The sequence below is a fragment of the Doryrhamphus excisus genome, chromosome 13 (assembly GCF_030265055.1).
Source record: "Doryrhamphus excisus isolate RoL2022-K1 chromosome 13, RoL_Dexc_1.0, whole genome shotgun sequence".
Taxonomy (NCBI): Eukaryota; Metazoa; Chordata; class Actinopteri; order Syngnathiformes; family Syngnathidae; genus Doryrhamphus; species Doryrhamphus excisus.
Window position 1 is genome coordinate 16454334 of NC_080478.1, and position 27262 is coordinate 16481595.

The 27262-nt window shown below is 41.7% G+C and overlaps 3 protein-coding genes across 9 annotated transcripts in view; 2 read left to right on the forward strand and 1 right to left on the reverse strand.

Annotated features, from left to right (window-relative positions):
• Window positions 1-219: 219 nt before the first annotated feature.
• On the forward strand, window positions 220-5772 carry LOC131140044 (CD209 antigen-like). Its single transcript, XM_058090114.1, has 6 exons — window positions 220-444; window positions 517-633; window positions 2010-2261; window positions 2333-2496; window positions 2591-2727; window positions 4337-5772. Exons 1-6 carry the CDS (start codon window positions 342-344, stop codon window positions 4476-4478), a joined length of 915 nt encoding a protein of 304 aa, XP_057946097.1. The 5' UTR covers window positions 220-341; the 3' UTR covers window positions 4479-5772.
• Window positions 4490-8956, reverse strand: ttc8 (tetratricopeptide repeat domain 8). Of its 2 annotated transcripts, XM_058090108.1 has the most exons (15): window positions 8748-8956; window positions 8466-8489; window positions 8234-8354; window positions 8098-8161; window positions 7874-8033; window positions 7693-7782; window positions 7564-7608; window positions 7405-7490; window positions 7035-7122; window positions 6835-6945; window positions 6614-6753; window positions 6361-6535; window positions 5308-5430; window positions 4997-5080; window positions 4490-4928 (listed from the first exon to the last, which is right to left on the reverse strand). In XM_058090108.1, the coding sequence occupies exons 1-15, from the start codon at window positions 8859-8861 to the stop codon at window positions 4812-4814; spliced, it is 1542 nt and encodes a 513-aa protein (XP_057946091.1). In that variant the 5' UTR covers window positions 8862-8956; the 3' UTR covers window positions 4490-4811. The 2 variants fall into 2 exon arrangements, with proteins under 2 accessions (XP_057946091.1, XP_057946092.1); XM_058090109.1 differs by lacking the exon at window positions 8466-8489.
• Window positions 8957-9809: 853 nt separating this feature from the next.
• The window catches only part of eml5 (EMAP like 5), a 45384-nt gene continuing 27931 nt past the window's right edge, over window positions 9810-27262 (forward strand). For all 6 annotated transcript variants that reach the window (XM_058090512.1, XM_058090513.1, XM_058090515.1 and 3 more), the window contains exons 1-4: window positions 9810-10303; window positions 18762-18921; window positions 20753-20851; window positions 21812-21880. In XM_058090512.1, the coding sequence (XP_057946495.1) occupies window positions 10107-10303; window positions 18762-18921; window positions 20753-20851; window positions 21812-21880 (525 nt within the window). In that variant the 5' untranslated portion in view covers window positions 9810-10106. The remainder of the gene's footprint in view (window positions 10304-18761; window positions 18922-20752; window positions 20852-21811; window positions 21881-27262) is intronic.

The following is a 27262-nucleotide window of genomic DNA, read 5'->3' on the forward strand; positions in this document are numbered from 1 at the left end:
GAACTTAAACCGAGCATACAGAGCCATCCAAAACTTCTTCCAAATGCGCAAACCTCATTGGCTGACACTTTGGCATCATTTAACACTAGAGTACAACATTGTAAGAACATTTATAAAAGTGTAAAAAGCATTATTATATTTAATGTCCCTTGATAAGCATGTTCCAAACACATAAACCATTAGAAAAATCACCTGTGGATGATCCTGTAACCCCCCCCCCCCACCCCCCATGTGTCCAATGTCAATATTTAACAAATGAACTGTTTCTGTTTGTAAAGTTGCACATGGGGCAATGTCCTCCCAAATAATCCCTCCAGACGACTCTCATGTGAACAGCCAACATGGAGGCGAGCGTATCTGACAGCTCCTACAACAAGCTGATATCTCAGGAGGACTTGAGCATGAATGAGCCACCACTCCACTCCATCCGTGAGAAAAAACAAGGTATACGTATACAAAAGTGTCTATTTCTGTTTTAGATTTGCTACTCAAAGCTTCTTTTCAATCACTGTGGAGTATCCCTGTCGATGGTGAGGCCTACCTCAACGTGGGACCCTAAAAGAGTGCTTGAAATCACCTTGGCTGTGCTTGCAGCTGTCCTGCTGGCTGTGGATATCGGCCTGGGAGTCTATTGTGAGTCCCGATGAACCTGTTACACATTCAAGAGATTTCAACAAGATGCAAGTTACCAGTAAAGGGACACTCAAGTCGAAACAGGCCAATTAAAGTTGCTGTAATGAAGCATTCATGTTTCCCTTAGCACTTCAATGCTTAACTTATTTTGACTTGTTGCTTTTACAACACAACTGTTATGGTGTGGTTTGCTTATCAAGCGTGGGGTGTTTATTTGGACCTGGGACTCGGTCTGGGAAATTATCAGAAAAAGTTGAAAACGTAAGAGAATTACCAGGAAGGTATTTAGAGCGAGGGCCGCATTGGGAAGACCTGGGTTCGATTCTCCACTTGGCCATCTCTGTGTGGAGTTTGCATGTTCTCCCTGTGCGTGCGTTGGTTTTCCTCCCACATTCCTAAAAAAACATGCATGACTCTAAATTGTCCATAGGTATGAATGTGTATGTATGAATTTGCAGTAGTAATCATTTTTATGCATGTCTGCTTTTGACAAAATGCACATCATAGTTGCATGACAGTTTATTTATATATCTTTCAATCATATTGATTCAGTCTCTGCTACTACTCTTTATGTATTGTAATTTTTCTGTTATTTTTCCTAGAATAAAAAGAGAAAAAGAAGAATTGTGCCATGCTGGTACAAATAATACAGTTATCACACCTTTGTGGTTAGAATTTTGTGGTTAAATATTCATCAAAAATATGCACCTTGTCTGTATTTTCTGACTAAATGAAGCATTTCCCAGTAGAATGCAAATATAAGGCATTCAGAAGACTCATTCAACGACGCTGTGAATGACATGTAGTATTCTATACTGGTCACTATAGTTATCACTAATGACACTAGTGACACACAAGCACCAGACTTCGTTTTTCAGAATTTGCTTATCCTCACAAGGGTCACGGGCGTGCTGGAGCCTATCCCAGCTGTCTTCGGGCAAGGGGCAGGGTACACCCTGGACTGGTCGCCAGCCAATCACAGGGCACATATAGACAAACAACCATTCACACTCACATTCATACCTATGGACAATTTGGAGTCGCCAATTAACCTAGCAGGTTTTTGGAATGTGGGAGGAAACTGGAGTACCCGGAGAAAACCCATTCATGCATGAGGAGAACATGCAAACTCCACACCGAGATGGCCAAGGGTGGAATCGAACTCAGGTCTCCTAGCTGTGATGGCCTGCCCGCTAACCAATCATCCGCTGTGCAGCTAGAAATGGAAAATTGTGTAGGAATATTTTCAAATATGCCAATATTTATGTATTTTGTTGAACAGGACTATTATTCTACCTCCTGATTGTTTGTTTGATTGCACATAGTGTTGTATTAAAGTGTCACGTTACCATACATACCTTTTTCCGTGACAACAGACAACAACCTCACAGATGAGCCTCAAAAGGTGGCGAGCCTCAACCGTGAGTTGGCCACACTGCACAAGTCCTACAACGCCGCCTCACAAAGACGAGACCAATCCCAGAAACGTTTGGCAGAAGAGACCAGGCAGCAGCAAGTAACCAAGTGGCAGCTTGAACATCAGACTATAAGGAACAAAGACTACAAAAAGCAGGCAAACAAAATCCAACTCGATATTGCAGTTATAAAATCCCACCTACCGATGATAAGTAAGACCTTTGGTTTTAAACTGAGTCAGTGAAAGCATCATAGCAACAATAATAATGCAATTGTGTTACAGAGGAGGGCTGCAGACGCTGTTCACCAGGATGGACTTTCATGAATTCTGTGTGTTACTTCTTCAGCTTCTCTGAAACGTACTCTCGCAGGTCGTGGCAGGAAGCCCGGGATTTCTGCAAGAGGCATGGCAGTGACCTGGTGGTGGTAGATACCTCAGAGAAGCAGGTGAGACTAATCTGCAGCAGCTTTATGGAACACCATTGCAATATGTGGTGAACGAGGACATACGTGTGTGTTTTTACATGCCATCTCCTGTCAGATTGCAATAAATGAGTTAATAAATCATCATCAAGACCCATCGACATCCATGACACAGAGTGGCTTCTGGATCGGACTGAGAGATGTGGACGAGGAAGGAGTCTGGAGCTGGTTGAAAGGAACAAGGCTACTTGAAGGGTAAATTTTGTCTTCAGTCACTACTATTAAAAAAATCACTCTTTTTTTTTGTTGCAAGAAATGAGCCAAATATACCAAAATGTTCAAAGGTGACAGAAAAGTAACTTACTTTTCAGAAATTATACTTATTACAATATACTCTATGTTCTCAAGGGACAATACTACAGTAATGCAAGACTGCATGAGTGCTTCCCAACCCAAGGAAGTTGTGGTTCATTGATTGAATGAACCACATTGAGATGAATTCTGTCACATTTTGAAGCAGAGATGACATCTTTAAGTGGAAAGTCATCTAACATACACTAGCTCCACCAGTGTTGTCATCATGGAGGAATGGAAGAGGATTCCAGTAACAACTTATGCATCTCTGGTCGATTCCACGCCCAAGAGGATTAAGGCAGTACTAGATAATGAGGCTAACACTAAATCCTGACTCTTATACAATTTGGCAATGTTCACTCTGAGGTTTAGTCACTTGTGTTGCCAGCTTTTTAGACAATAACGGTTGTATGTTGACTTATTTTTTAGAGGTCAATAAATATTTACACAGACACAAGCAATACACTGACTTTTCTAAACTACATCCAAGTTTAATTTCTATAGCTTTGTCCCCTGAGAATATAGAATGGTAGCTGAAATGTAAGGCGTGTTTCCACGTTTGTGAGATATACCATATACAGTAAACCTCGGATATATCGGATTCAATTGTTCCCACTGGTTTTGTCCGATATAAGCGAAATCCGTTATATGCGTATACCGGAAAATGTCCGTTTTACGCATATATCGGATTTATATCCGGTATATGTGTAAATCGGATTTTATCCGTTATAAAAAGGCACTTCCTTGACTATGTTTCCAATGTACCTGGACGCGCAGGCAACGCTGCAAACGCTGCAAATGACGTCATATAGCGGCCTGTCACGATTCAGCGAATCGGAGCGCCACGATGCGGCCATCCGATAAATGCAAGGGAAATTTAATGGAAATGCATTGGAACGGGACTGGAGATTTTGTCCGAAATAGGCAAAATCCGTTATAAAAAATCCGATATATGCAATTAATTTTTATTGGAAATGCATTACAGAAAAATCGGTTCTTTTTTATCTGTCCGTTGTGAGCGAATTTCCGATATATCCGAGTCCGATATATCCGAGGTTTACTGTATATGCAGAGAAACACATTACATTTTAATGATCAGTATTGATTTTGTCCTCAACAATCATGGTGCACTGTATACATCATTTCAACGGGAAGGTGAGAGTTAGAGAATATTCATGTAAAGATGAAAACTTTTTCCAAGTAAAAAAAAATGTATGTATGTGTAGGAGGGAAGGAGATAACTGTGTGTTTTGAATACATAAAATGTAGAAAATTGCTGCATAACCATTATCCACTTACCACTAAAGTGTGTGCTAAAAACACAATATGGCATCTATCTAAGCCATTGATTCAAATGGATGCTCAAATTAAAAAGGCATGTTTTATTCACACTTTTCCCTCCTGCTATCATACCAATTTATTCATAGAATTTTAAGTGTAAAATGAGCACTAACTGGCTATTATACAGTGGGTTTTAACACTGAGCGATATGACACCTGATTTGTTTCAGTTACTGGAATGATGGCGAGCCCAATAACTATGGCAATGAAGACTGTGCAGCCACGTACCCCAGAGACAACCCCTTTAAAGGCTGGAATGATGCACCGTGCAATCACAATCTCAAATGGATTTGTGAAATGCCGGCTAATTAGTGTCACTGCTGTTGTTTCATCTCTGACTTTTTATTGACATATTAATGAATTTGTCAGAATGGTTACAAATAAGTAACTACAAAAGTTGAAGTGAAAGTAATCAATAAAATATTTTTCCTTTTACTAGATACAGTACATAAGTATATTATATCACTGCTTTACGTCATTCATAAAAAGCTGGAGCTGAGCTAAATATTATAATAATTACTATGGTGAGGAAAATACACTAAGTTCTGTAAGCAGAGCCTGTGAGGAATCCCTGAATCTTTTTTTCCATGTAATATAAATCTTTACTGATATGTACCTAATTCACACCACTCTACAATCAAGAGCTCACAGCTCTGCAAAATGCTGGCGAAGTTGCATCAAAACCTGCTGCGTGTCAACGTGCTCTGGGAAGGCGTCTTCGGACTTTTGGGCAGCAATGTAGCTACTTTGGAGGTCTCCGATCTGAAAAACAGAATATCTACTGAGTTCCTTAATGACATGCTGAACTACAGCAAAAGGATGTCAATTACCTTTTCAGAAAGAATGGACAGGTTGTAGTGTGGCTCATACATGTGAGGGCACAATGTGGCAGCCGTCTGCAGGAAGGCTTTGGACTGGACCCAAAAGAATCAGGGGGAAAAAAAGTAGTATTTGTGAAAGATACATAAATACCCAAATTATTTTAGCAGTGTAGAACTGGACTAAATTACCAGATAACCACAAAAGGGTACAGTATGGAAATCTAGGTATTCCTTAAGGGATTATTTTTGAATGACTATGTCATATCACATTGGAGGGTCGAAAAACTGCAAACCTCAGTCCCTCCAGGTGATGTGTGTACCTGTTCAACACGGCCTTTGCGCAGCTCCAGCACTGCAAGGTTGTTGTAGGCCTCGGCATGGTCGTTATTAAACGCCAAAGCCAGTTTAAAAGACTGGTAGGCCAAAGTCAGGTCTCCTATACCCTGGGAACACAGAATAATGTATTCACAAGTTGTGTTTTCATCTTCAGCAAAGGTCTCTGATTATGCAAACTATACATTTTTATTCATGTTCTAACATTAAATGTGTCCATCGAGATTTATATAAAAATATCTCCCGCACTTGTTTGTTCCACATTGGAGAGAAAACAGTTGCGAGTTTCCATGACTATTACTATTACTTTGGACAAGTACAGTTACAGGGCTGCACGGTGGTTGAGTGGTTAGCGCGCACACCTCACAGCCCAAGATCAATCCCACCCTCGGCAATCTCTATGTGGATTTTGCATGTTCTGCGGGATTTCTCCGGGTACTCCGTTTCCTCCCACATTCCAAAAACATGCTAGGTTAATTGGCGACTCCAAATTGTCCATAGGTATGAATGTGAGTGTGAATGGTTGTTTGTCTATATGTGCCCTGTAGATTGGCTGGCCACCAGTCCAGGGTGTACCCCGCCTCTTGCCCGAAGACAGCTGGGATAGGCTCCAGCACGCCTGCGACCCTTGTGAGGATAAGCGAATTCTGAAAAACGAAGTCTGGTGCTTGTGTGTCACTAGTGTCATTAGTGATAACTATAGTGAACAGTATAGAATACTACATGTCATTCACAGCGTCGTTGAATGAGTCTTCTGAATGCCTTATATTTGCATTCTGCTGGGAAATGCTTCATTTAAGCAAAAAATACAGACAAGGTGCATATATTTGACAAATATCAGGGTGTACCCCGCCTCTTGCCCGAAGACAGCTGGGATAGGCTCCAGCACCCCCACGACCCTCGTGAGGATAAGTGGTAGAAAATGAATAAAAGTACAGTTACAGTGTAAAAAGTGTATGAAGTGTACAATAGCACTTCTTCTTTTTAACATATAGTATTTGTATGATTTAAATTCGAGTTTCATGAAACAGTCAACTCACCACAGCGACGTGTCCGACATTGTACCAAACATCAGCCTGGTCTTCATCATTGGTCGCCAGGGCTAGGGCTTTTTCAAAAGACGACAGAGTCATGTCGTACTGCTGTGCGTAAAAGCAGCACAGGCCCAGGTTGTTGTATAGCTGGCAATTATACACCCCCATCTGGAGGAGCCGTCTAATACAGAAAGAAGTGGGTCATCATCACCATCAACATGCAACGTCCAATCCATGACGAAGAGCGGTTATGTCCGACCTGTAGAAGCGCAGCGCGATCTCAGGTTGATCAGAGTAGAAATGATTGCTGCCTATACAAGCTATGGCCTCCACGTGTGTGTTGTCCTGCTTCAAGACGTCCTTGTAGTACTCTGTGGCTGATGCAATGTTGTTCATCTCCTGCGACAACATGTCATAGAATGGACATGGTGTTTCCAGGTCATGTAGCAGAGTGGACCCTTGATTGGTCACATACTATACCTCATGGATGCGTGCAATTCCCGTCAGGAGGGTGACCTCACCAGGAAAGTGGTCCAGGCCTTGTTTGAAGAGGTTGAGAGCCGTTATTGGTTGATCCAGGCGCTGATACAGCTGATGGAAAACATATATTAGTCTTATTAGTTACACTTAATTAGAAGAGAGATCTACAGGTACTTTGTCACTGATGTCTTTATCATTACCTTAGCCAGATAGAGGAAAGTATCCACCATCTCCTGGTGGTTTAGAGCAGATCGAAACTGCTTTTCAGCCTCTCGGTACAAACCAAGCCTACAAAAGTATAGTATTCATCTTATTGTAAATGTATAAGAAAAAAAGAAGCGTAACAGTGGAACCTCTAAAATCCAAATCGAACAGAATTCCAACTGAACTCCTTAATTGCTACTAGCTTTATGATGGTTAGCGTTTGACACAAGACACATATTATTTCTAATTCCATTATTTCTTATGCAAAATCCAAACAAAGGAAAGGTTAATGTGTGTTTGACCTTAGAGTTTCCATAGTAAACAACATTAATGTGGCCTGTGTGTGTATGTTTATATGGCACTTGCCTGTAGTAGCATTTTCCTAGCTGTACTTTCCACCACCAATCTTTGAACTGAGCATGCTCAGTTGCTTGAGCAGCCAAATCTAAAGCCTGAGAGGAAAAAAAAGGAAATGGAATTAAATGCTGAGCAGTTCCATTAACGCTGTAAATGCTCATTACTTACGTTTTTTACATCGTTTTCATGATGAAAGATGTACTCAAAGAGCGTCTAAGAAGGAAATTTTTAATTTTAATTACTCCAAAATGATGCTGCTGAAACTGAGGAAAGGGTTGTACATACTGTATGTCTTACCCTAGATAGGCTGGGCTTTTGGGAATATTTAGAGAAGTTTAGCCTTGACAAGTTTATAAACGGTCCGTCTGGATTGGTTAACATCGAAGCCTGAAGGACAAAGGGAAAAGTCAAAATATTTTACTTCCTGAATCTGCCTTCTTGCCACATGTGTCACATCCAGTCAGTCACATTTTCGCACCGTTCCCAGCCGCATGAATCGACCTGAAGCACTGGTGACTGGCCGAGCCGTACTTGCAGTGCGTGGGGTCCTGATGGCCTGCTCCATCGTCCCAGGACGTCCTGACTGGGTGCTCGGTCTCACAAATCCTGTGATGGGCCGTCCAGACTGAGTCATAGGCCTAGAATTGTGGGAAAACCTCTGATCACACCAAAATGATTTATTCACAAGAGTTTTGTTTGTACCTGACAGCAGGTGTGGGACCTCCACCATGACTTGTTCTAGGCAGTCTCAGAGATGTTCCAGGGCCTGAAGGACAATCACACGAATTAATTATATGCATCCATTTTAACACAGGCCAACTACAGAGTTTGTACGTACGTGCAACCTGAGCAATGGTGTTCTCATCCAGCATCATCTCAGCAATCCCTTCTTGATCAACCTCAACTTCATCAATGTATACCATCTCTGTAAGAGCCTGTGTTTTCAGGCTCCAGGCAGCCTGGGAAAAATCAAGTAATCAGTATTGAATACTAGCTATTGCAAACACTGGATGGACTGCTGATGAAGTACAAAATGCAGGAAAAATTATAAGAGAGATTGTCAATGTTACCTCGGAAATAGACAAGGAGGAATCCTAAGACAGCATGCAAAAAGGTGTGGAAAAGGGACATTCACGGCAGACATAAATAAATAAAGCAGACAAAATAATAGCAAACAATCACGACAGACATAAAAACATAAGGCAGACAGGAGGTAATAGCAAACAAATGTGAAGAAGGAAAGACGCTTGTATACATTAAACCCTCACAAAGCCACATTTATGAGAATTTAATAGCATTTGATGACAGCCTATCCAAGCTAGTGCGCTAGCTGGCTAAATGCTACACATTACCTGGTCATAGGGGCTGTCCTGCAATATTTTTGAACAAATATCTGAACACTGTTGCAGTTTCCGTCTCCTGAAATAGCTCCAGGCCAGAAAAAGAGGGTCCATTGTCACCTCCATTGCGTCGTTCGGGGGAAAATAACTGGAGAAACAGTTAGCAAAGAGCTTTGGATTATGGCGGATCCAAAGCTTCCTCTGTTGCTACGCAATGACGGACGAGGGCGGGTCCTTAACACAGCTACTTCCTGTTTAAGCCACATCCTGTACAATGACAAAAACTCGACATTATCATTTGAACAATAAAGATTTTTAAAAATCCTCGAATCCTCGAAAAATCCTCGAATACATCGTTAAATTTTCAAACGTATTTTTGTTGTGATTATTTATTTATTCTTTTCTGTAGTACGTTTATATTGCCATGCAAATGAGGAGGGCGTGGCTTAGAGGTATTTGAAACTTCATCTCCTTGTATGTAATTTGGAATTTATTTCGTTTCTCGTTTGTGTTCCCCTTTGTAATATGTGGGTTTGTTTTCATGGACAGATTTCTATTATTGTGATAATTAAATGACATTTCTCAGTGTAGTCAGTACTACAATCAATGAGACTGTAAACTATTTACAGTGGTCCGGTCATACCAAAACCATACAAGTTAAATGTAGACTTAAATTGTCCATAGATGTGGATTTGAGTGTGACTGGTTATTTATATTTATAGAATGTGCCTGGTGAGAAGTCAGCTGGGATAGGCTCCAGCTCAGTTATGACTAATGAAGAAAATACAGAAAATACAGAAATACAGAAAATGATTGATTGAAGCCCCATAACTATATTTTATTCAATATAGATTTTAATGTTTCCAATGTTTCACTCATCCCTGATGTAGAGCACTTTATTTTCAACTATGCCCATTGTTAAAGTGGTTAATAAATAAAGTTAGTAATGTGTGGAATGGTCCCTTCCTGCTTTTTCGCCTTGTGAATGGTAATTAGGCTGCCATTGGACAATAAGTTTGTCCGTCATCTGTTGTGGGTGGAGCTTATGGAATAACAGCGCAGCTCCATCTTGGTTGTAGGATTTGACAGGAGCTTTGACCTGTGTCGGAGAGGACCCGCACTGAGCCGAACAAGTATGAGCCCACTCCCACGACCGACGCCTCGGCTACCGAAACTGCTTTTAGCGTAGAGAAAGAGTGATTTCACTCAGGTTGACGGACTCTTAGTTCACAGCAACCTAAAAAAAAAACATGTCTAATTTGTGCGGTGGTGAAAACGCCGCGGAAGTGATGGGACCCGCGGTGTTAAATTAGATCCTCCTTGGTGAATGACATTGTTTGAGAGACCCTTGCGTGACAGCGATCGTGAGACATGGCTGACAGAACTGCTCCCAACTGCCACCTGAGATTGGAGTGGGTGTATGGATACCGGGGACACCAGTGCCGCAACAACCTCTACTACACCGCCGCCAAGGAGATCGTCTACTTCGTGGCCGGCGTGGGAGTGGTGTACAACACCCGAGAGCACAAGCAGAAATTCTACCTGGGCCACAACGATGACATCATCAGGTATAGTGCTTATTATGAGAGTCAACACGAGTTGCTTTTGAGCACCTTGGACAGCGTCACCTTGCGTAATGTGATACTTGTATGTTGGAGTCCTCAATAGGGGACTTGCAAGGCAGCATGACTTGGGTTGGCGTGTGGATGGGAGGATCCACAGATTTGGGCTGAAGAACACTTCAGCGCAGCACCATTCACTGCCAAGAGATAAATATTATTCCATCAGCTTTAATTGAATCTATAATGATCAATAAAACTACTACTCTTTCTCTGGCAGGTGTGTAATAGTCAGACAACCGAGAAGACAAGATATGGCGATAGATAGATACCACATTCATGCTTATTGAACAATGTTAGATGCATATAAAAAATTAACAGCATGACATAATCGATGTGGTTTAACAATGGCAGATGCCAATGTAAGCATAAATCTGCATTTAACATAAAATGACATTGCACGACACGACTGATAACTGGTACAATAGATAGATATAAAGATTATAGGTTTAGCTTAAATCTGGGAGGAAAATAAACATTTTAATCATATTTTCATGAAATCCAAATATATGCGTTCAAAGGAGTGCTTAATCTTCGTTTGTGAAGCACACACTAGTACTCTGGAAAGCTTTTCCGTCAAACACTGAGGTTATCTGTATGACCTTAGATACAGTGGATTGAATTTTACATGCATATTATTTCAGAAATAAGGACTATTATTTGATTGGAAACACAATACAGCAATTCCTCATTTATAACGGTTAATTGCTTCCATATTCTACCCTGATAAATGAATTTCCGCAAAGTAGGATACCTTATTCATAAAAGGAATATTTTAGTAGTTAGAGCATAGCTCTCTAGCTGTGTACGACTTTCTAAATATGGTTTTTAACATTATTAGAGTCCTCTAGACATCAAATAACACCCCTATAGTATTCTTTGTAGGCATAATAAGAGTAAATAATAAGAGTAAATAAGCCATATAAAGCACGGTGGTCTAGGGGTTAGCGCACAGACCTCACAGCTAGGAGAACCGGGTTCAATTCCACCCTCGGGCATCTCTGTGTGGAGTTTGCATGTTCTCCCCGTGCATGCGTGGGTTTTCTCCGGGTACTCCGGTTTCCTCCCACATTCCAAAAACATGCTAGGTTAATTGGCCACTCCAAATTGTCCATAGGTATGAATATGAGTGTGAATGGTTGTTTGTCTATATGTACCCTGTGATTGGCTGGCGACCAGTCCAGGGTGTACCTCGCCTTACGCCCGAAGACAGCTGGGATATGCTCCAGCACCCCCCGCGACCCTCGTGAGGAAAAAGCGGTAGAAAATGAATGAATGAATGAATGAAGCCATATAAAGCATAAATAAGACTTGTGCTTGTATGTGTTGCTATAAATGTGTTCCCTAGTGGAGCTGAGTGGCTGGCAGACATTTTTACAGCCCTGACAAAGACAAGTACATGAGACAAAAACAGCCGCATGGCATTGTGCTAATAATGCTGACACTCCTATTGAAAAGCCAGCATTCCAAGAAATGCTGCAAATGTTTCACAGACAGAATAAATTACCTACGAGGGAAATACATGTCACAAATGCCAATTTCATAAAGTTTACAGAGAAAAACATAACATATTAAAGGAAATATTTCATTATGATTTATTGTTCTTATATTATATTTCATTTATTATGTAGTTTCTATTTGAGTGTGTTTAAATTGAGTGCACTAGCACCTGTAAAGCTCTGTGTGGCAAACCTGTGGCACCTGTTTTACGATGACATGAAGACAATAGGATATGATGATACTGCTGATGTTGTTGATGAGCCAAGGTTCCCCAGCATGCGACACGACAATGACAAGTGTCCAACGCCCTAGCGCTTGTGTTGACATGTGTGCGTGTGTTGGCCTGGAGATAACTGCCTTTATATACTGTGTCGATGCTCAGCTGGGCTCCTGCTCCATTATTCATTGAACTATAGTGATACCAAACGCTCGCTGCCTTGTGGGCGAAACGCCTCACATGGGTGCTGACTGACTGAAACGTGTGAATTTGCAGAAGCAGGGAGGCGAGAGGAAAGTATGGTGCAATGGAAAAATAAGTTGTACCTGAGGGTTTCATTTCTGCATCAATGTTACTTTAAAACAGATGCTGTAAAGCGATGCAGGGGCCATTTCTGGCCCTCAGATTGGCATTCATTTTTCTGTATGTGGCCCTTGGATACTCCTGGTATAACGTATCAAGTGCAAGGTATCATATCCTTTTCCGTAATATCACTCTAAGATGTAAAGTCACGCTTGTAGCCCTTTTTAAGTACCTAATTCTGTATAATTGAGCTCGTCCGGGCAAGATCCCTTTACCAGTTACTCCATTTAGTCCAAAAAAAAGCCCAATTACCAAAAGTTGCTTTTTGCAATTTCTGCAATTCATCACATGCACTAGAACAGGAACCAAAGGACCAAAGTTTGCCACCATCCCTGCCCTGATCTTAATCTGTTTCCCTGCTCATACTACCTCTCTAAACCTTGTGTTCCTTATCGAGGTTATGGTGCCAGTAGTACAGCAGTATAGAAGTGTGTGTATGGTGAGCTGGTCTTCTATTCTTTGTTATTTATTTGAATGTCCCACTTAGTTTAATACAATTGTTCTCCAGTTTATAACATTAGAATCCTGCCCTCCTCTGTTTATGTTATCTTTGATGTCAGCTAATAATAGCAATTTGGAATAGTTTAGCTATCTTTGAATGTATAGCCTCTCATATACAGACAATGACTCCAAATTGCCATTCGCCTCTCCTACACTGCTTTTGTGTATGGTCTGTATGCGTATATGAGACAGTGGTGAGTGACAGCTCTGAAGGCCAGTCATTTTATTAGGGCCTACACATCAATTTTTAAAAATTCATTTTCTACCGCTTATCCTCATTAGGGTCGCAGGGGGTGCTGGAGCCTATCCCAGCTGTCTTCGGGCGAGAGGCGGGGTACACCCTGGACTGGTCGCCAGCCAGCCAATCACAGGGCACATATAGACAAACAACCATTCACACTCACATTCATACCTATGGACAATTTGGAGTCAGCAATTAACCTAGCATGTTTTTGGAATGTGGGAGGAAACCGGAGTACCCGGAAAAAACCCACGCCTGCACGGGGAGAACATGCAAACTCCACACAGAGATGGCCGAGGGCGGGATTGAACTCGGGTCTCCTAGCTGTGAGGTCTGCGTGCTAACCACTAGTCTGCCTTTCAGCCTTGATATCTATTATTCATTCATTCATTTTCTACCGCTTTTCCTCACGAGGGTCGCGGGGGTGCTGGAGCCTATCCCAGCTGTCTTTGGGCGAGAGGCGGGGTACACCGTGGACCCGGATCGCCAGCCAATCACAGGGCACATACGTATAGACAAACAACCATTCACACTCACATTCATACCTATGGACAATTTGGAGTCAGCAATTAACCTAGCATGTTTTTGGAATGTGGGAGGAAACCGGAGTACCCGGAGAAAACCCACGCATGCACGGGGAGAACATGCAAACTCCACACAGAGATGGCCGAGGGCGGGATTGAACTCGGGTCTCCTAGCTGTGAGGTCTGCGCGCTAACCACTAGACCCTGGATCAAATTAAATCACTGCAATTATACATAAACTACACATAATTCTCTCCTCCAAACTGGCTTTTCTATTTTTAGTTTTAAGCAGCCAGTGCATGGGCAGGTGTCTCAGATCAAGTTTGGTGGGCAGCTGGATTAAAATTGTCAAAACTCCCTGCGGAAAAATGCCATACATACACCCAGGAATGGTTTAATCCTGTCATTACATAAAGGCAAAAAAACAGACAAAGCCAACCACCACCGGAGAATGTGACTCACTGTTTTGCCCTCAATCTTCACCGGGAGTCACAAACTGATAATGTAGTGCCGGAGCGGATCAATAAGTGTGAATGCACTTCTGTGTGGTTGACTGTGCTATGTTTCCATCACGCTGTCGCTCTCTGCATTCTCTGCATAGAAAAATCAGCTCCCTCCGTGCACATGATTTAACACCCATAACAGCTATATAAAAGTGTCTCTTTTATTGACGCATTATATACTGTAAGTTAGCAGAGCGTTGCACTGCATATGCAAGACAGCTGCAACAAGCAGCCGTTAACAAACAGGAGGACCGTGGCGCCGCGCCGCAGGCTGTGTGGTTATTGGAAGTTTTAGCTGAATGGAGACGCAGGAAACAAGAGCTCTTGTTGTCGCATGGCTCAGACAGTGTTTGCTTCTCCAAGCTGTTACACGGGCAAGCAGGTGGTGGGGGATAAAAGTCATGCAAAAGTATGTCTTTCTTGATACAAAGACATGTTTTATTATGAGTTTAGGTTCCTGATCGAGGTTGAACACAATCTGTTCTGAAATGCTGGTTGATACTAGATGCCGGTTTGTTACGTTGTTAGCATTTTAAGAAACTTGCAGTCATAAATCCCTGACTAACATTTTCTACCGCTTTTTCCTCACGAGGGTGCTGGAGCCTATCCCAGCTGTCTTTGTGCGAGAGGCGGGGTACACCCTGGACTGGTCACCAGCCAATCACAAGGCACATATAGACAAACAACCATTCACACTCACATTCATACCTTTGGATAATTAATTTGGAGTCGCCAATTAACCTAGCATGTTTTTGGAATTTTGTGGTTAAATATTTGTCAAAAATATGCACCTTGTCTGTATTTTTTGCCTAAATGAAGCATTTCCGAGTAGAATGCAAATATAAGGCATTCAGAAGACTCATTCAACGACGCTGTGAATGACATGTAGTATTCTATACTGGTCACTATAGTTATCACTAATGACACTAGTGACACACAAGCACCAGACTTCATTTTTCAGAATTCGCTTATCCTCACCTCACAAGGGTCGTGGGCGTGCTGGAGCTGACTTCGGACAAGAGGCAAGGTACACCCTGGACTGGTGGCCAGCCAATCACAGGGCACATATAGACAAACAACCATTCACACTCACATTCATGCCTATGGACAATTTGGAGTCGCCAATTAACCTAGCATGTTTTTGGAATGTGGGAGGAAACCGGAGCACCCGGAGAAAACCCACGAAACATGCAAACTCCACACAGAGATGGCCGATGGTGGAGCGCTGAATATTAAATAGCAAAAACAAAACAGTTTTAATGTAAACCACTTACATATAGTATACATGGTTACATTGAAGTACATCATGTGTTTACAGTTTCAAAATTCACAATGAGTGGGGCTGCTGGTGTTGTTGTCTCTGTGTTGTCAGAACTGCACATCCAGCAGTTTTGCACGCCGCTTGAGACGGACGGCCCCAGCCTCCAGCCAAAACCGGAGCTGCTGGTTACTTCCGCCTGAAGGAATCTTATCTTTGCCGCAGAGGAGCAACAGTAAATCGGGCGGGGACTTTCTTGTCAGCTGACAGATGTCATATATGATTTCCCGGGTGACCTTTGTCACTTGGGTCACTGCATCGTTCAAACCGAGACCACTGTATGGAACAGTTCGATACAGATATAGCACCCCTGTAGTACACTATAATATTTCATTCATTCATTTTCTACCGCTTTTTCCTCACGAGGGTAGCGGGGGGGTGCTGGAGCCTATCCCAGCTGTCTTCGGGCGAGAGGCGGGGTACACCCTAGACTGGTGGCCAGCCAATCACAGGGCACATATAGACAAACAACCATTCACGCTCACATTCATGCCTATGGACAATTTGGAGTCGCCAATTAACCTAGCATGTTTTTGGAATGTGGGAGGAAACCGGAATACCCGGGGAAAAACCACGCATGCACAGGGAGAACATGCAAACTCCACACAGAGATACCCGAGGGTGGCTATAATATTTCAAAAAATTAAAATTTGCAATATATTGTATAGAAAGGTTGTAATCTACGAAGTCGGCCACTATAGCTACTGTAACTACTGACAGTTAAAGACTTATACTGGCAGCTAATGTTATCCGTCATGCCATGTTTGAGCCTCGCCATCTTCAATCGCTGCCCTTTTTGCTTATTCATACAGTACCAGGGGCTACCAACTCTTGGCTTGGAGGCATGTTTTTCTGAAATGTATGACCAGGGTGGATCAAATTTGCCAGTTGCACCGTACCACAGAAGTAGAATACAAATACGGGCACCAACAACCACTTCTCAGTCTAAAAAGTCACATTGTAATTCTCATATGTGATGATAAACCTCAGAGCTGTTGTGTTACGCTGGATTTGGTCCTAGCCTTCCGCTGCTTTGTCTGCATCTCCAAGTGTTCCAATTATTTGTCTCCTTGTCTGATTGTTATTTTTAGCAACCTTGCTCTGATTATATAATTCGTAAAGAAAGTGAGCTGAGAAACTGTGCCAGGTGAGTGAGAGGTTCCACAGGGAAGTGAAGAACAAGGAGAGATAGTGAAAGTCGTATCTTCTCACCCGGCCAACAGCACGTTTAACGGATGTATGCCTCCTGTAGTATTTTTCAATGAAAGAAATTTAGAATTTAAATGTTCAGTACTGGCTGCACGGTGGTCGAGTGGTGAGCACACAGGCCTCACAGCTAGGAGACCCGAGTTCAATTCCATCCTTGGCCATCTCTTGTTTTGCACGTTCTCCCCGTGCATGCGTGGGTTTTCTCCGGGTGCTCCGGTTTCCTCCCACATTCCAAAAACATGCTAGGTTAATTGGCGACTCCAAATTGTCCATAAGTATGAATGTGAGTGTGAATGGTTGTTTGTCTAGTATATGTGCCCTGTGATTGGCTGGCGACCAGTCCAGGGTGTACCCCGCCTCTCGCCCGAAGTCAGCTCCAGCACTCCTGCGACCCTTGTGAGGATAAGCGAATTCCGAAAAATGAAGTCTGGTGCTTGTGTGTCACTAGTGTCATTAGTGATAACTATAGTGACCAGTATAGAATACTACATGTCATTCACAGCATCGTTGAATGAGTCGTCTGAATGCCTTATATTTGCATTCTACTGGGAAATGCTTCATTTAGGCAAAAAATACAGACAAGGTGCATATTTTTGACAAATATTTAACCACAAAATTCCACAAAACTGTATTATTTGTACCAGCATGGCACAATTCTTGTTTTTCTCTGTTTATTCTAGGAAAAATAACAACAGAGACTGAATCAATATGATTAAAATATATATAAATAAACTATCATGTAACTATGATGTGCATTTTTGTCAAAAGCAGACATGCATAAAAATGATTACTACTACAGTTGTCAAATTCATACATACACATTCATATAAGCTGGGATGGAGTCCAGCACGCCCGCAACCCCAATGAAGATAAGCGGTAGAAAATGAATGAATGAACGAATATTCAATACCTGTTTAACTGTTCATCTTCATAAGATGGCTTGACTGACTAGGTTGATGCTGCTTACTCTGGATAAGTGGCATAGAAAATGGATATCACAAGAAGTTTGTTGATGTGATCTGTGTTTACTTGGTATTAGATGAATAACAAATTTTGCATTATCGCCCACAACTGATGGAAGGAGCTTAGCATGGAATACATTGGCCAGGAGCAAGAGAGCAAAATGAAGGATTGTCCTATGAGTCGGAACGTGACTGGCGGCTGCTAAAATGATGGGTGGGATAGAAGGGGGAGGAGGGTGGAGAGAGAGAGCTTTATACAGGAAACTGTTATTCAGCTGCAGAGCAGGAGTGCTTCAAGTTGGAAGGGGGGGGGGGGATTATGTAAGAGTGTTACAAACATATGCCTGGTTATACGAGGAAACCCCCGGATAAATTAGGCAAGGTGAATCGGCCACAGAATAGTTCGGAATGATGAAATGTACAGTATTGTGCAAAAGTCTTGGGGCACCACTGGCTTTGTTGTTTACATGAGCTTTTGCTGGATGTATAGGACAGTATAGGACAGAGACACCCGTTTTTTTTTTATATGGAGGTGGTCCATGGGTCAGTGAAGTACTCATGACTGCTAGGAAGGATGTGGATAAAAGTGCAGAAGATTTTAGTTGCACCGTCACTATGGCAACAGTGAAATATTCCGTCTCCCCGTTTTATTATCATCCATGAACCAGGAAGTAGCCTGCTAATGTTCTAACTCATGGACAAATAAACACATATTCAACAAAATGAGACAATTTAATTCATACGACTCAAACTGAATACTTTTTTTCGACTCTTTGAACGTTCATCAAGCACCCATTAAGCTATGCTGTGTGCGTGCGTGCACATACGCGTGCCTGTATGTGTATAAGCGTGGCTGAGTTAAGTCAACCATGTCACCACGTCAAGCTGCCCCTCTCCTTTTGCCATTCATGCCCTGCACAGGCTTAATGTGTTCATCTCGTCCCAGTGGTTTACCCTGGAAGGGTGAATCCTTCTCTTGCTTGAAGCGCTCACAGTGCAAACAAAGGGCACGCAAAAATGTCGATGGTAATAGGATGTTTATTTCCCCGCCCCTCTTCTCTCCTTGCAGTTTAGCTCTGCATCCTGAGCGCGTGTTGGTCGCTACGGGACAGGTGGGCAAGGAGCCTTACATCTGCGTGTGGGACTCCTACACTGTGCAGACCGTGTCCATCCTCAAGGACGTGCACACTCACGGCATTGCCTGCCTTGCCTTTGACCTTGAAGGACAGGTATAGTCGTACACAATAATAATGGCGGTTTTTCATTGTTTATGTGCAACTTTCTGTCTGTTGTTTAACAATCACAAAGTTTTCTCATACCCACTGATTGATAGTGATAGCCTTTTCTAACAATTTGCACTACAAAATAAGCAATGTATGATGCCGGATTGGATGGATATCAATTTGTTTCTTTCGGCTTTTTCCTGATCTTTTTGATCCGCATAGTAATTTTTTTGGCCCTTTATATTCTGGATGCCCTTCCTGACTAATACCAATGATGCTTCTGGTAGAGATTCAAACCCCAGGCATCCGCTCCAAAGTACAGAACGCTAACCACTAAACCACAGCAGGTTCATTGGATGGGTATCAGTAACATCCGATACTCAAAGCTGTAATATCGGTATTGTATCAGAATTAAAAACGTTCTGTCGGGACACCTATGTGTTGCAATGTGCAAGTGTGTTACCTCATAATCATAGGAACATCTAAACATGTCCTTTAGCCATCAAAAATATGAATCAATGCCAAGACAAAATGTGTACAGTACATTACCTTATAACTACTACCTGTTTTGGGTACTAATTTTTTGGAATGGGCCTTCTCGGTTTGGGCAGAACTTTGCCAGCCCACAGATCATCTCATGATGTTGCGCAATCAGATGGTACAGTAATCTAATGTTGTTGTCATAAAACAAAAGAAAAGCATGACTTCACATTACAAAATTGATTGTTTTGATGTGTTTGGGTGACAGATTTAGCATGTTTTCACCTTATCGGATGGAGTAACTTTACAATAAGGTACACAAAATTACAGTTAATGAGGAATGAACTAAATAAGTAACAGTAACTACTGTACTTTTGTGTACTTTATTGTAAAGTGAGACCTCGGACAGGAATGGCAACGTCTTCACTGTCATCTTCATACCGCTTATCCTCACTAAGGTTGTGGTGATTTAAATCCAAAAAAGACGCACACATAAATACCAAAAAATCAATACAACACAGTAAGCATTTTTTGATTTTTATATTTTACATGTTTCTTACACCTCCTGCATTTTGCCGCAAGAAACAACCCCATGCTCTTTTCCTGCATGGCCAACTAACTGAGGATTTATATGCAAAGTGACAGTATTTTAAGCAGGAGGTGGCTGTGTTGCTTCCTCATGAGGTAGCTCTATTTTTCAAATGAAGTCAGGACAAACCAGATGGATCCCTGGTACCATTAGCCAGTCCAAATATATAAAAGCAATTAAAAAATGTGCACCGACATCCTCTCAGTGTGAGACTAACAAGAGGAAACATGAAATAGTTGTTGTGATATTTTTGGACCGACCAGCAATCCAGTTTTTCCCCCTTGAGCATGTTTTTTTTCATACTTTTAAAAACGGGGATGCCTTTTCAGCCGCCATGTCTGCATGCAGATTTGATTTGAGATGCTTACCAATCTGCACATGTCTTTAAACAAGCGAAGAGTGAGATATCCAAAGACTGATTTAGTCAGAGCATCAAACAGGACATCTCCTGCCATGCAAAGCAGGCTGCCGAGTGGAGCTGCAATTTCCATAAGAGCGGCTACGTTCACTTCTGCTCGGCTGCTCCTGCCTACTCACTCAGTCGGCTATAGGAGGCTCCTCCAGCAAAAAAAACACTTCAATGAGCTCACTGGAAGCGCCATGGGCTGGACAACTGTTCTGTAGACATTATTATTAGCCTCTTCATTGTGGCCTGCCATGCCACAGTATGTGGTAGTGGAGCAGCTTTTATTTGTAATTAGTACAACAAAGCCTGTTCACTCTATAATGCTTTCTTTTGTTGTGATGTGTGTGTGTGTCTGTCTGCAGTGCTTGGTGTCTGTGGGTTTGGACTCGAAAAACACAATCTGTGTGTGGGACTGGAGGCGAGGGAAGGTTCTGGCAGCCGCACCGGGACATACAGACAGGGTAAACATCTTTTTCCATATACCGTCATCCATCGCAAGCTCTGCATGGACCGCTCTCGTTTTGCATAATTGAGGGCGTTTTTCCAAGGAAGACATAAACAAATCAGCCCCCCCCCCTCCCATTGATCGGGGGCTTTACCGGGAGTATTTTAGACACCACTCAGCTAATCAAAAGGGTTTTTTCTTAAATGATGATGATACAGACAGCTGTTGTTTTCTAATACGGCCCACACACTCTGGAACGTCGTCATTTCAAACACACACGCTTGTCTCTTTTCATTTATCTGCTATAAATCTAACAAATATGAGCAAAAGAATCCATACTCGGTATAAGTGTGATGTTGCGGTATTTGTGTTAAACGCCAATATCTTTTTAGTAAAGCTTTTTCTTAGATGCTTGGTTTATTTTGCCCCCATGTTTTTAATACTTGTGGTTTTCTGTACTACTGTGATTTCTCTTTTACTCCAAATTCGCATAACAAAAACATGAAAAAACGGCAAATTAAATTTCATAGTTCAGGGAAGTTGTAGCTTACACCTTTCCTGACACAGAGCAGATCTGTTTAGCATGTAAGCGCATTAAGATCAACAATACTATCTGCCCCAATGGCTGGATGGGACACTAAATAAATAGATAAATAAAAAATAAAAAAGAAAAAAAAGAAAACAAATTAAAAATTAAAAATTAAAAATTAAAAATTAAAAATTAAAAATTAAAAATTAAAAATTAAAAATTAAAAATTAAAAATTAAAAATTAAAAATTAAAAATTAAAAATTAAAAATTAAAAAAAACTTGCCCTCTTTGCCCTTTTTGTGTATTTTTTTGTAATTTTTTTTCTCAATTTTTCTTTTTTATTCATTTTTCCTGTGAAGCACTTTTTGATTCTGAAGAATGGAAAGTTTATTATAAATTGAATCCATTATTATTATTATATCTGATGTATTTTCTTCTTCCCGCAGATATTTGACATATCGTGGGATTTGTACCAGCCGAGCAAGCTTGTAAGCTGCGGAGTCAAACATATCAAGGTACAGACGCATTTTGCACGTTGCATTTGACACGTCGGAATTTACATAATGTCTGAATACAGATTAGTTTGAAGAATCTTTTGCAACCACGGCTGTATGCAAATTTGTTTCACTCTAGACTTCATAGTTATGAGGCATTTCATATATACACAAAAGCCAATTTATGTTACCTGCTCTCAAATTTACAGTCATTTGCACGGCAGAGAGAGGAAGGAACGTTACAGTGAACCATGCATTCTAGCTCCCCCTCATTCAGCTTTTCAATACTCTATACAAGCTGCAGCTGCTCTGACTTTTTTTTTTTTTTGGTTTGGCTCTATTGCATCTCTCTTCACATTCTTCATAAAAATTCAATGAGTTCATCTCGGGTGCCACTGCCAAATCTTCCCTTGGGATATATTGCAGTGTTCCTTTTGGTGCAAAGCCATTAAGAAAATAAAAAGGAGCTCAGAGCCTTGGAGCAATTCCCAAAACATTAGGAAGACATGGAAGTTTATTTGGAGTGCCTTGTGGTCATGGGAGGCTGTGTCATGCATAAAGATAAAATAGTAAGTAAAACTGGTGTTTCAGTGCAATGCTAATATGCTTTAAATCATGCAGGAACAACAGGGAAACAGACAGTAGGGAATTTGCTTTTCTTGATGCAGATTTTCCATTAATTATGGATATTAAAAATTAGTACTCTGTAAAACTTTTCATTGAAATACAATTGCTACAGTGGAGTCCAGCGACCCTCATGTCAATCTCGTCTGTTATATCTGCCCTGGACTCTTCCCCCCCATCCGCCGTGGCACAGAAACCGTCACCGGAATCCTCCCCCAATGTCCGCTTAGTCCACTCCTCCTCCCTCTCCACTGGTTTCCCGATGGCAGGGAAATCCAGCAATTGTCCCACATAATTCCCCAGCCTTTACCCTGCAGACCATGTGACATCTGCTCCCTGGCCCTGGGTTTGCTCAGTGATTATAGCACTCAGAGCATCCAGGAGATTTAGTGGCAGTAATCCACTCACTCGTAGGCTGAGGGGAAACATAACCACTATGACAACGACCATGACTGTGGACTGGCGCAATTACACACACACATACACACACAGACACACCCTGCTGATCATTTAGCCTTTTATGTTTTTGTTCCGCCAGGACTCAAGCGTAAAAATTGCTCTAATGGATAAGATTAAAAAAAAAATAATAATAATAATTTCAGTAAATGGTGCCGTCTTCCCCAATAAATTGAGCAGTGAGTGTACGTCATTAACAATGACACATCTAAGCAGCACATCTAGCGTAACTTACGTTGCCCGTCTATGATGTCATCAGCGGTTGACCGGAGCTTGTGGAGGTGCATCGCAAGGCCGAATGTGCACTTCCTGTCTTTCACTTGATATGAGTACCGAGTGGGAAATCGGTAAAGAGCTACGTACCGATCAGTGGCGTCATTAGGCCTATTTTAGGGGTACTTCAGCCCCCCTAAAATGTTCTTAATCCCCACCTAAATAATTTTATATTTTTTATTGATTTTAAATTTTTTTAATTTTTTTTTTTTTTTTACAAAAAAAATCTCAAATTTCATATAATAGGGCAAGATCAGGCTAATAAGCAAGTCAATAAGCATGCTAATACTAGCCTAGTAGTAGTAGTAGTAGTAATAATCAGAAGAATAATAATGATGATAGTAATAACAATAGGCTAATTAATAAATATTCATTCATTCATTCATTTTCTACCGCTTTTCCTCACGAGGGTCGCGGGGGTGCTGGAGCCTATCCCAGCTGTCTTCAGGCGTAAGGTGGGGTAATTAATAAATATAATAATGATTATTATATAATTGATCACTGTCCACTGGACAGAATGGTTGCAGAGCTTGAGCAGTGGTTTTGCAGTATAAATTGTGTGTACTTGTGTACATTTAATGGTGGCCTAAAACAATTGAGTATCTCTACTAAATCTGTCCAAAAGTGGGAAAGTTTGTTTTTGGGATTTTTTTGAATGTCTACTACATTCATTCATATCCTGTGCATCTCCAGGGGGCTAACCCCCCCCTGTTTTCAGAACCTAGTGACACCCCTGATACCGATTCAATCTGAATCCCAATACATGTATTCGTTACACCCCTACTACCTACATATAACAAAGATTCTTCCACATAAAGAAGAGTCAGACTGTATTTACTTAATGCAAAATGAATCATGCTTCATCAAGCTAAATCTCATAATCAAAATAAAGGGCTGAAATTAGGCCTCATTATGTGATAAGCGATGTTTTCATGTGCTTAAATGGCAATGATGCAAATTGCCAGAGGACCGGGCTTGACTCAATGCAGATGGACAAGAACTGTGAGAAAACCACCTTCCAGCAATGCTCATCTACTTTTTTCTGACTGCTCTTTGTTGACCTCTGCTAGCATTGCAGTTAGCACTCTGACACCGCTCAGGGTCACTCTAGTGTGACAGAGAAAGGAAGGGGCTGCTGATGAAATACAGTCCCCTTTCCACAGTAACTGGATGCTTTAATAAGGTCATTTTAGATTGGACGGCAATCGCCGCCAGTTTGATTGTTGCCATTCGGACTTCAATTGTTATTGCTCAACATTTGACACAATATCACTTTGAATTGTAGCTGCTTCAGAAGGGCGATTCAAGAATGTGTGTGAAAAAGTGATTGCCCCCCTGTTAAAACATAACCGATGTTATAAAGCCATTTCTAAAGCTTTGGGATTACACCGAAACACATTGAGAACCATTTGCGACAAATGGCAAAAACATATAACAATGGTTAACCAGCCCAGGAGTCAGCCAATATTACCCCAAAAGCGCAGTGACGACTCATCCAAGAGGTCACAAAAGACCCCACAACAACATCAATGTTGTGGCATGACCTTAAAAAGGCGGTTCATGTCGGAAAAGCCTAAAAAACATATAACACTGGTTAACCAGCCCAGGAGTCGGACAATATTACCCCAAAAGCGCAGTGACGACTCATCCAAGAGGTCACAAAAGACCCCACAACAACATCCAAAGAACTGCAGGCCTCACTTAGCTCAATTAAGGTCAGTGCTAAGACGAAAACCACTAATGAACAAAAAGAACATTAAGGTTAAACTCTGTATTTCAGAAAAAAACATAATTATGTTAGGAAAAATATGGTGGTGGTAGTGTGATGGTCTGAGGCTGTTTTTGCTGCATCAGGACCAGGAAAACATGTTGTGGTAAATGGTACCATCAATTCTGCTGTCTAACTAAAACCCCTGGAGGAGAATGTACGGCTAACTGTTTGTGACCTCAATCTGAAACCATCTTGGGTTCTGCAGCAGGACAATGATCCAAAACACACCAACAAGTCCACCTTTGAATGACTGAAGAAAAACAAAATGAAGACTTTGGAGTGGCCTAGTCAAAGTCCTGACCTGAAATCCTATTTAGATGTTGTGGCATGACCTTAAAAAGGCGGTCCATGTCGGAAAAGCCTAAAAAACATATAACAATGGTTAACCAGCCCAGGAGTCTGACAATATTACCCCAAAAGCGCAGTGACGACTCATCCAATAGGTCACAAAAGACCCCACAACAACGTCCAAAGAACTGCAGGCCTCACTTAGCTCAATTAAGATCAGTGCTAAGACGAAAACCACTAATGAACAAAAAGAACATTAAGGTTAAACTCTGTATTTAAAAAAAAAAACATAATTCCGTTAGAAAAATATGGTGGTGGTAGTGTGATGGTCTGGGGCTGTTTTACTGCTTCAGGACCAGGAAAACATGTTGCGGTAAATGGAACCATAAATTCTGCTGTCTAAATAAAATCCCTGGAGGAGAATGTCCGGCTAACTGTCTGTGACCTCAATCTGAAACCATCTTGGGTTCTGCAGCAGGACAATGATCCAAAACACACCAACAAGTCCACCTCTGAAATCCTGTTTAGATGCTGTGGCATGACCTTAAAAAGGCGGTTCATGCCGGAAAAGCCTACATTGTGGCTAAATTACAACAATTCTGCAAAGATGAGTGGTACAAAATTCCTCTACAGTGCTGTAAGAAACTTGATTGCAGTTGTTGTTGCTAAGGGCGGCCCATTCTGTTATTAGGTTTAGGGGGCAGTCACTTTTTCACACAGGGACAAAGTAGGTTTGGGTTTTGTTCTCTCTTAAACAAGTTTTATTTCAAGGAAATGCAATGAAGATGTAATATATTTTCATAGTGCCAGCACCTACCTGGGGAACAACTTTGGGTAAACCAGTTATCTGCCCCAAACAGCCTTCCATTAAAAGTATACAATATTAATGCATCTATTCCTCTGCATCCTCACCTCATCTTTTGGATTATGGGGTTCAAGTAAATGTCTGCAACCCCAGAAGTTGGCTGGAGCGTATTCAAGTGTCATTCAAACAAAAGCAAAGTGTTTACTATAGGCTCTGAAGTCAATTTTCCGCCCATTTCCACCTTTCTCCATTCCTCCACTGAGTGTACTCTGCTCCTGCCGCTGGCCTCATCATAACCCCCTCTGGCATCTCGTCTCCACTCAGCAATTCAAACAGCACAGGGATTAGTTGGTGCCCGAGTCTTGCTGCCTTATCAGTTGTGGGCAGGGCAGGCTGTGCAGTCACGCTGCATCCATCCCTGCTGCGTCTGTAGCAGGACGGGGTACAATTAAAGGAAGCTCCCACCTCCTTCCGAAGCATCCTCTAACACACTCAACGTAGTCCCTCACGCACCTGTGATGTGTGCGACTTAACCCTCAGCTCCAACCCCCGCGCAGAAGCTCTTATAAATACTCTCATAACTCGGATTTAGGATTCATCCATCACTTATCAATCAGGGGTAGGGCTAAACCACTCAGCTGCCCCCCAGAATCTTAATTCCTGAACTTCCGGATCACAAATCTGTGCTTACCAACTTTATGAGAAGAGTTTAGGGAAGATATTTTTCTGTTGCAGCATGACACAAAGCAAAATCCATAAAGGCACGAGTGTTTTGGATGAGCTATCACAGGCTACCCACCACTCAGGTCCAACATCAGTGACCTGTCACCTCAGAAAAGCAATGATCTGAATCTGTGACTAAGAATTCCAATACCTAAAATCACAGTCCTCAGGAATAGTGGAAGTTGTTATATTTTGTGGCCGATCAGAATCAGAATCAGAATCAGAATCAGAATCAGAATCAGAATCAGAATCAGAAACGGTTTTATTGGTATTATAGGTATGATCAACACATACTAGGAATTTGTTTTGGTATAGTAGGTGCAGACACATCTATTAAATGAAAAATGAATGAAAAAATACAAAATATACAGAATACACAGTATAAATATATGTACACAGTCTGTTCAGGGCCTGTGCTCGATTGCTTGGCCGTCAGTCTGGCAGCCTTTGACTGACTTTCAGA

Excerpts from the sequence above, each read along its gene's own strand:
- LOC131140044 (XM_058090114.1), top strand. The coding sequence starts at position 342 with ATGGAGGCGAGCGTATCTGACAGCTCCTACAACAAGCTGATATCTCAG. Across the intron at positions 445-516 it reads CATCCGTGAGAAAAAACAAG|TATCCCTGTCGATGGTGAGG; the intron begins GTATACGTATAC and ends ATCACTGTGGAG. Across the intron at positions 2,497-2,590 it reads TAGATACCTCAGAGAAGCAG|ATTGCAATAAATGAGTTAAT; the intron begins GTGAGACTAATC and ends ATCTCCTGTCAG.
- ttc8 (XM_058090108.1), bottom strand. The coding sequence starts at position 8,861 with ATGGAGGTGACAATGGACCCTCTTTTTCTGGCCTGGAGCTATTTCAGG. Across the intron at positions 6,946-7,034 it reads CTTTCCTCTATCTGGCTAAG|CTGTATCAGCGCCTGGATCA; the intron begins GTAATGATAAAG and ends GTTTTCCATCAG. Across the intron at positions 6,536-6,613 it reads ATCGCGCTGCGCTTCTACAG|ACGGCTCCTCCAGATGGGGG; the intron begins GTCGGACATAAC and ends TTTCTGTATTAG.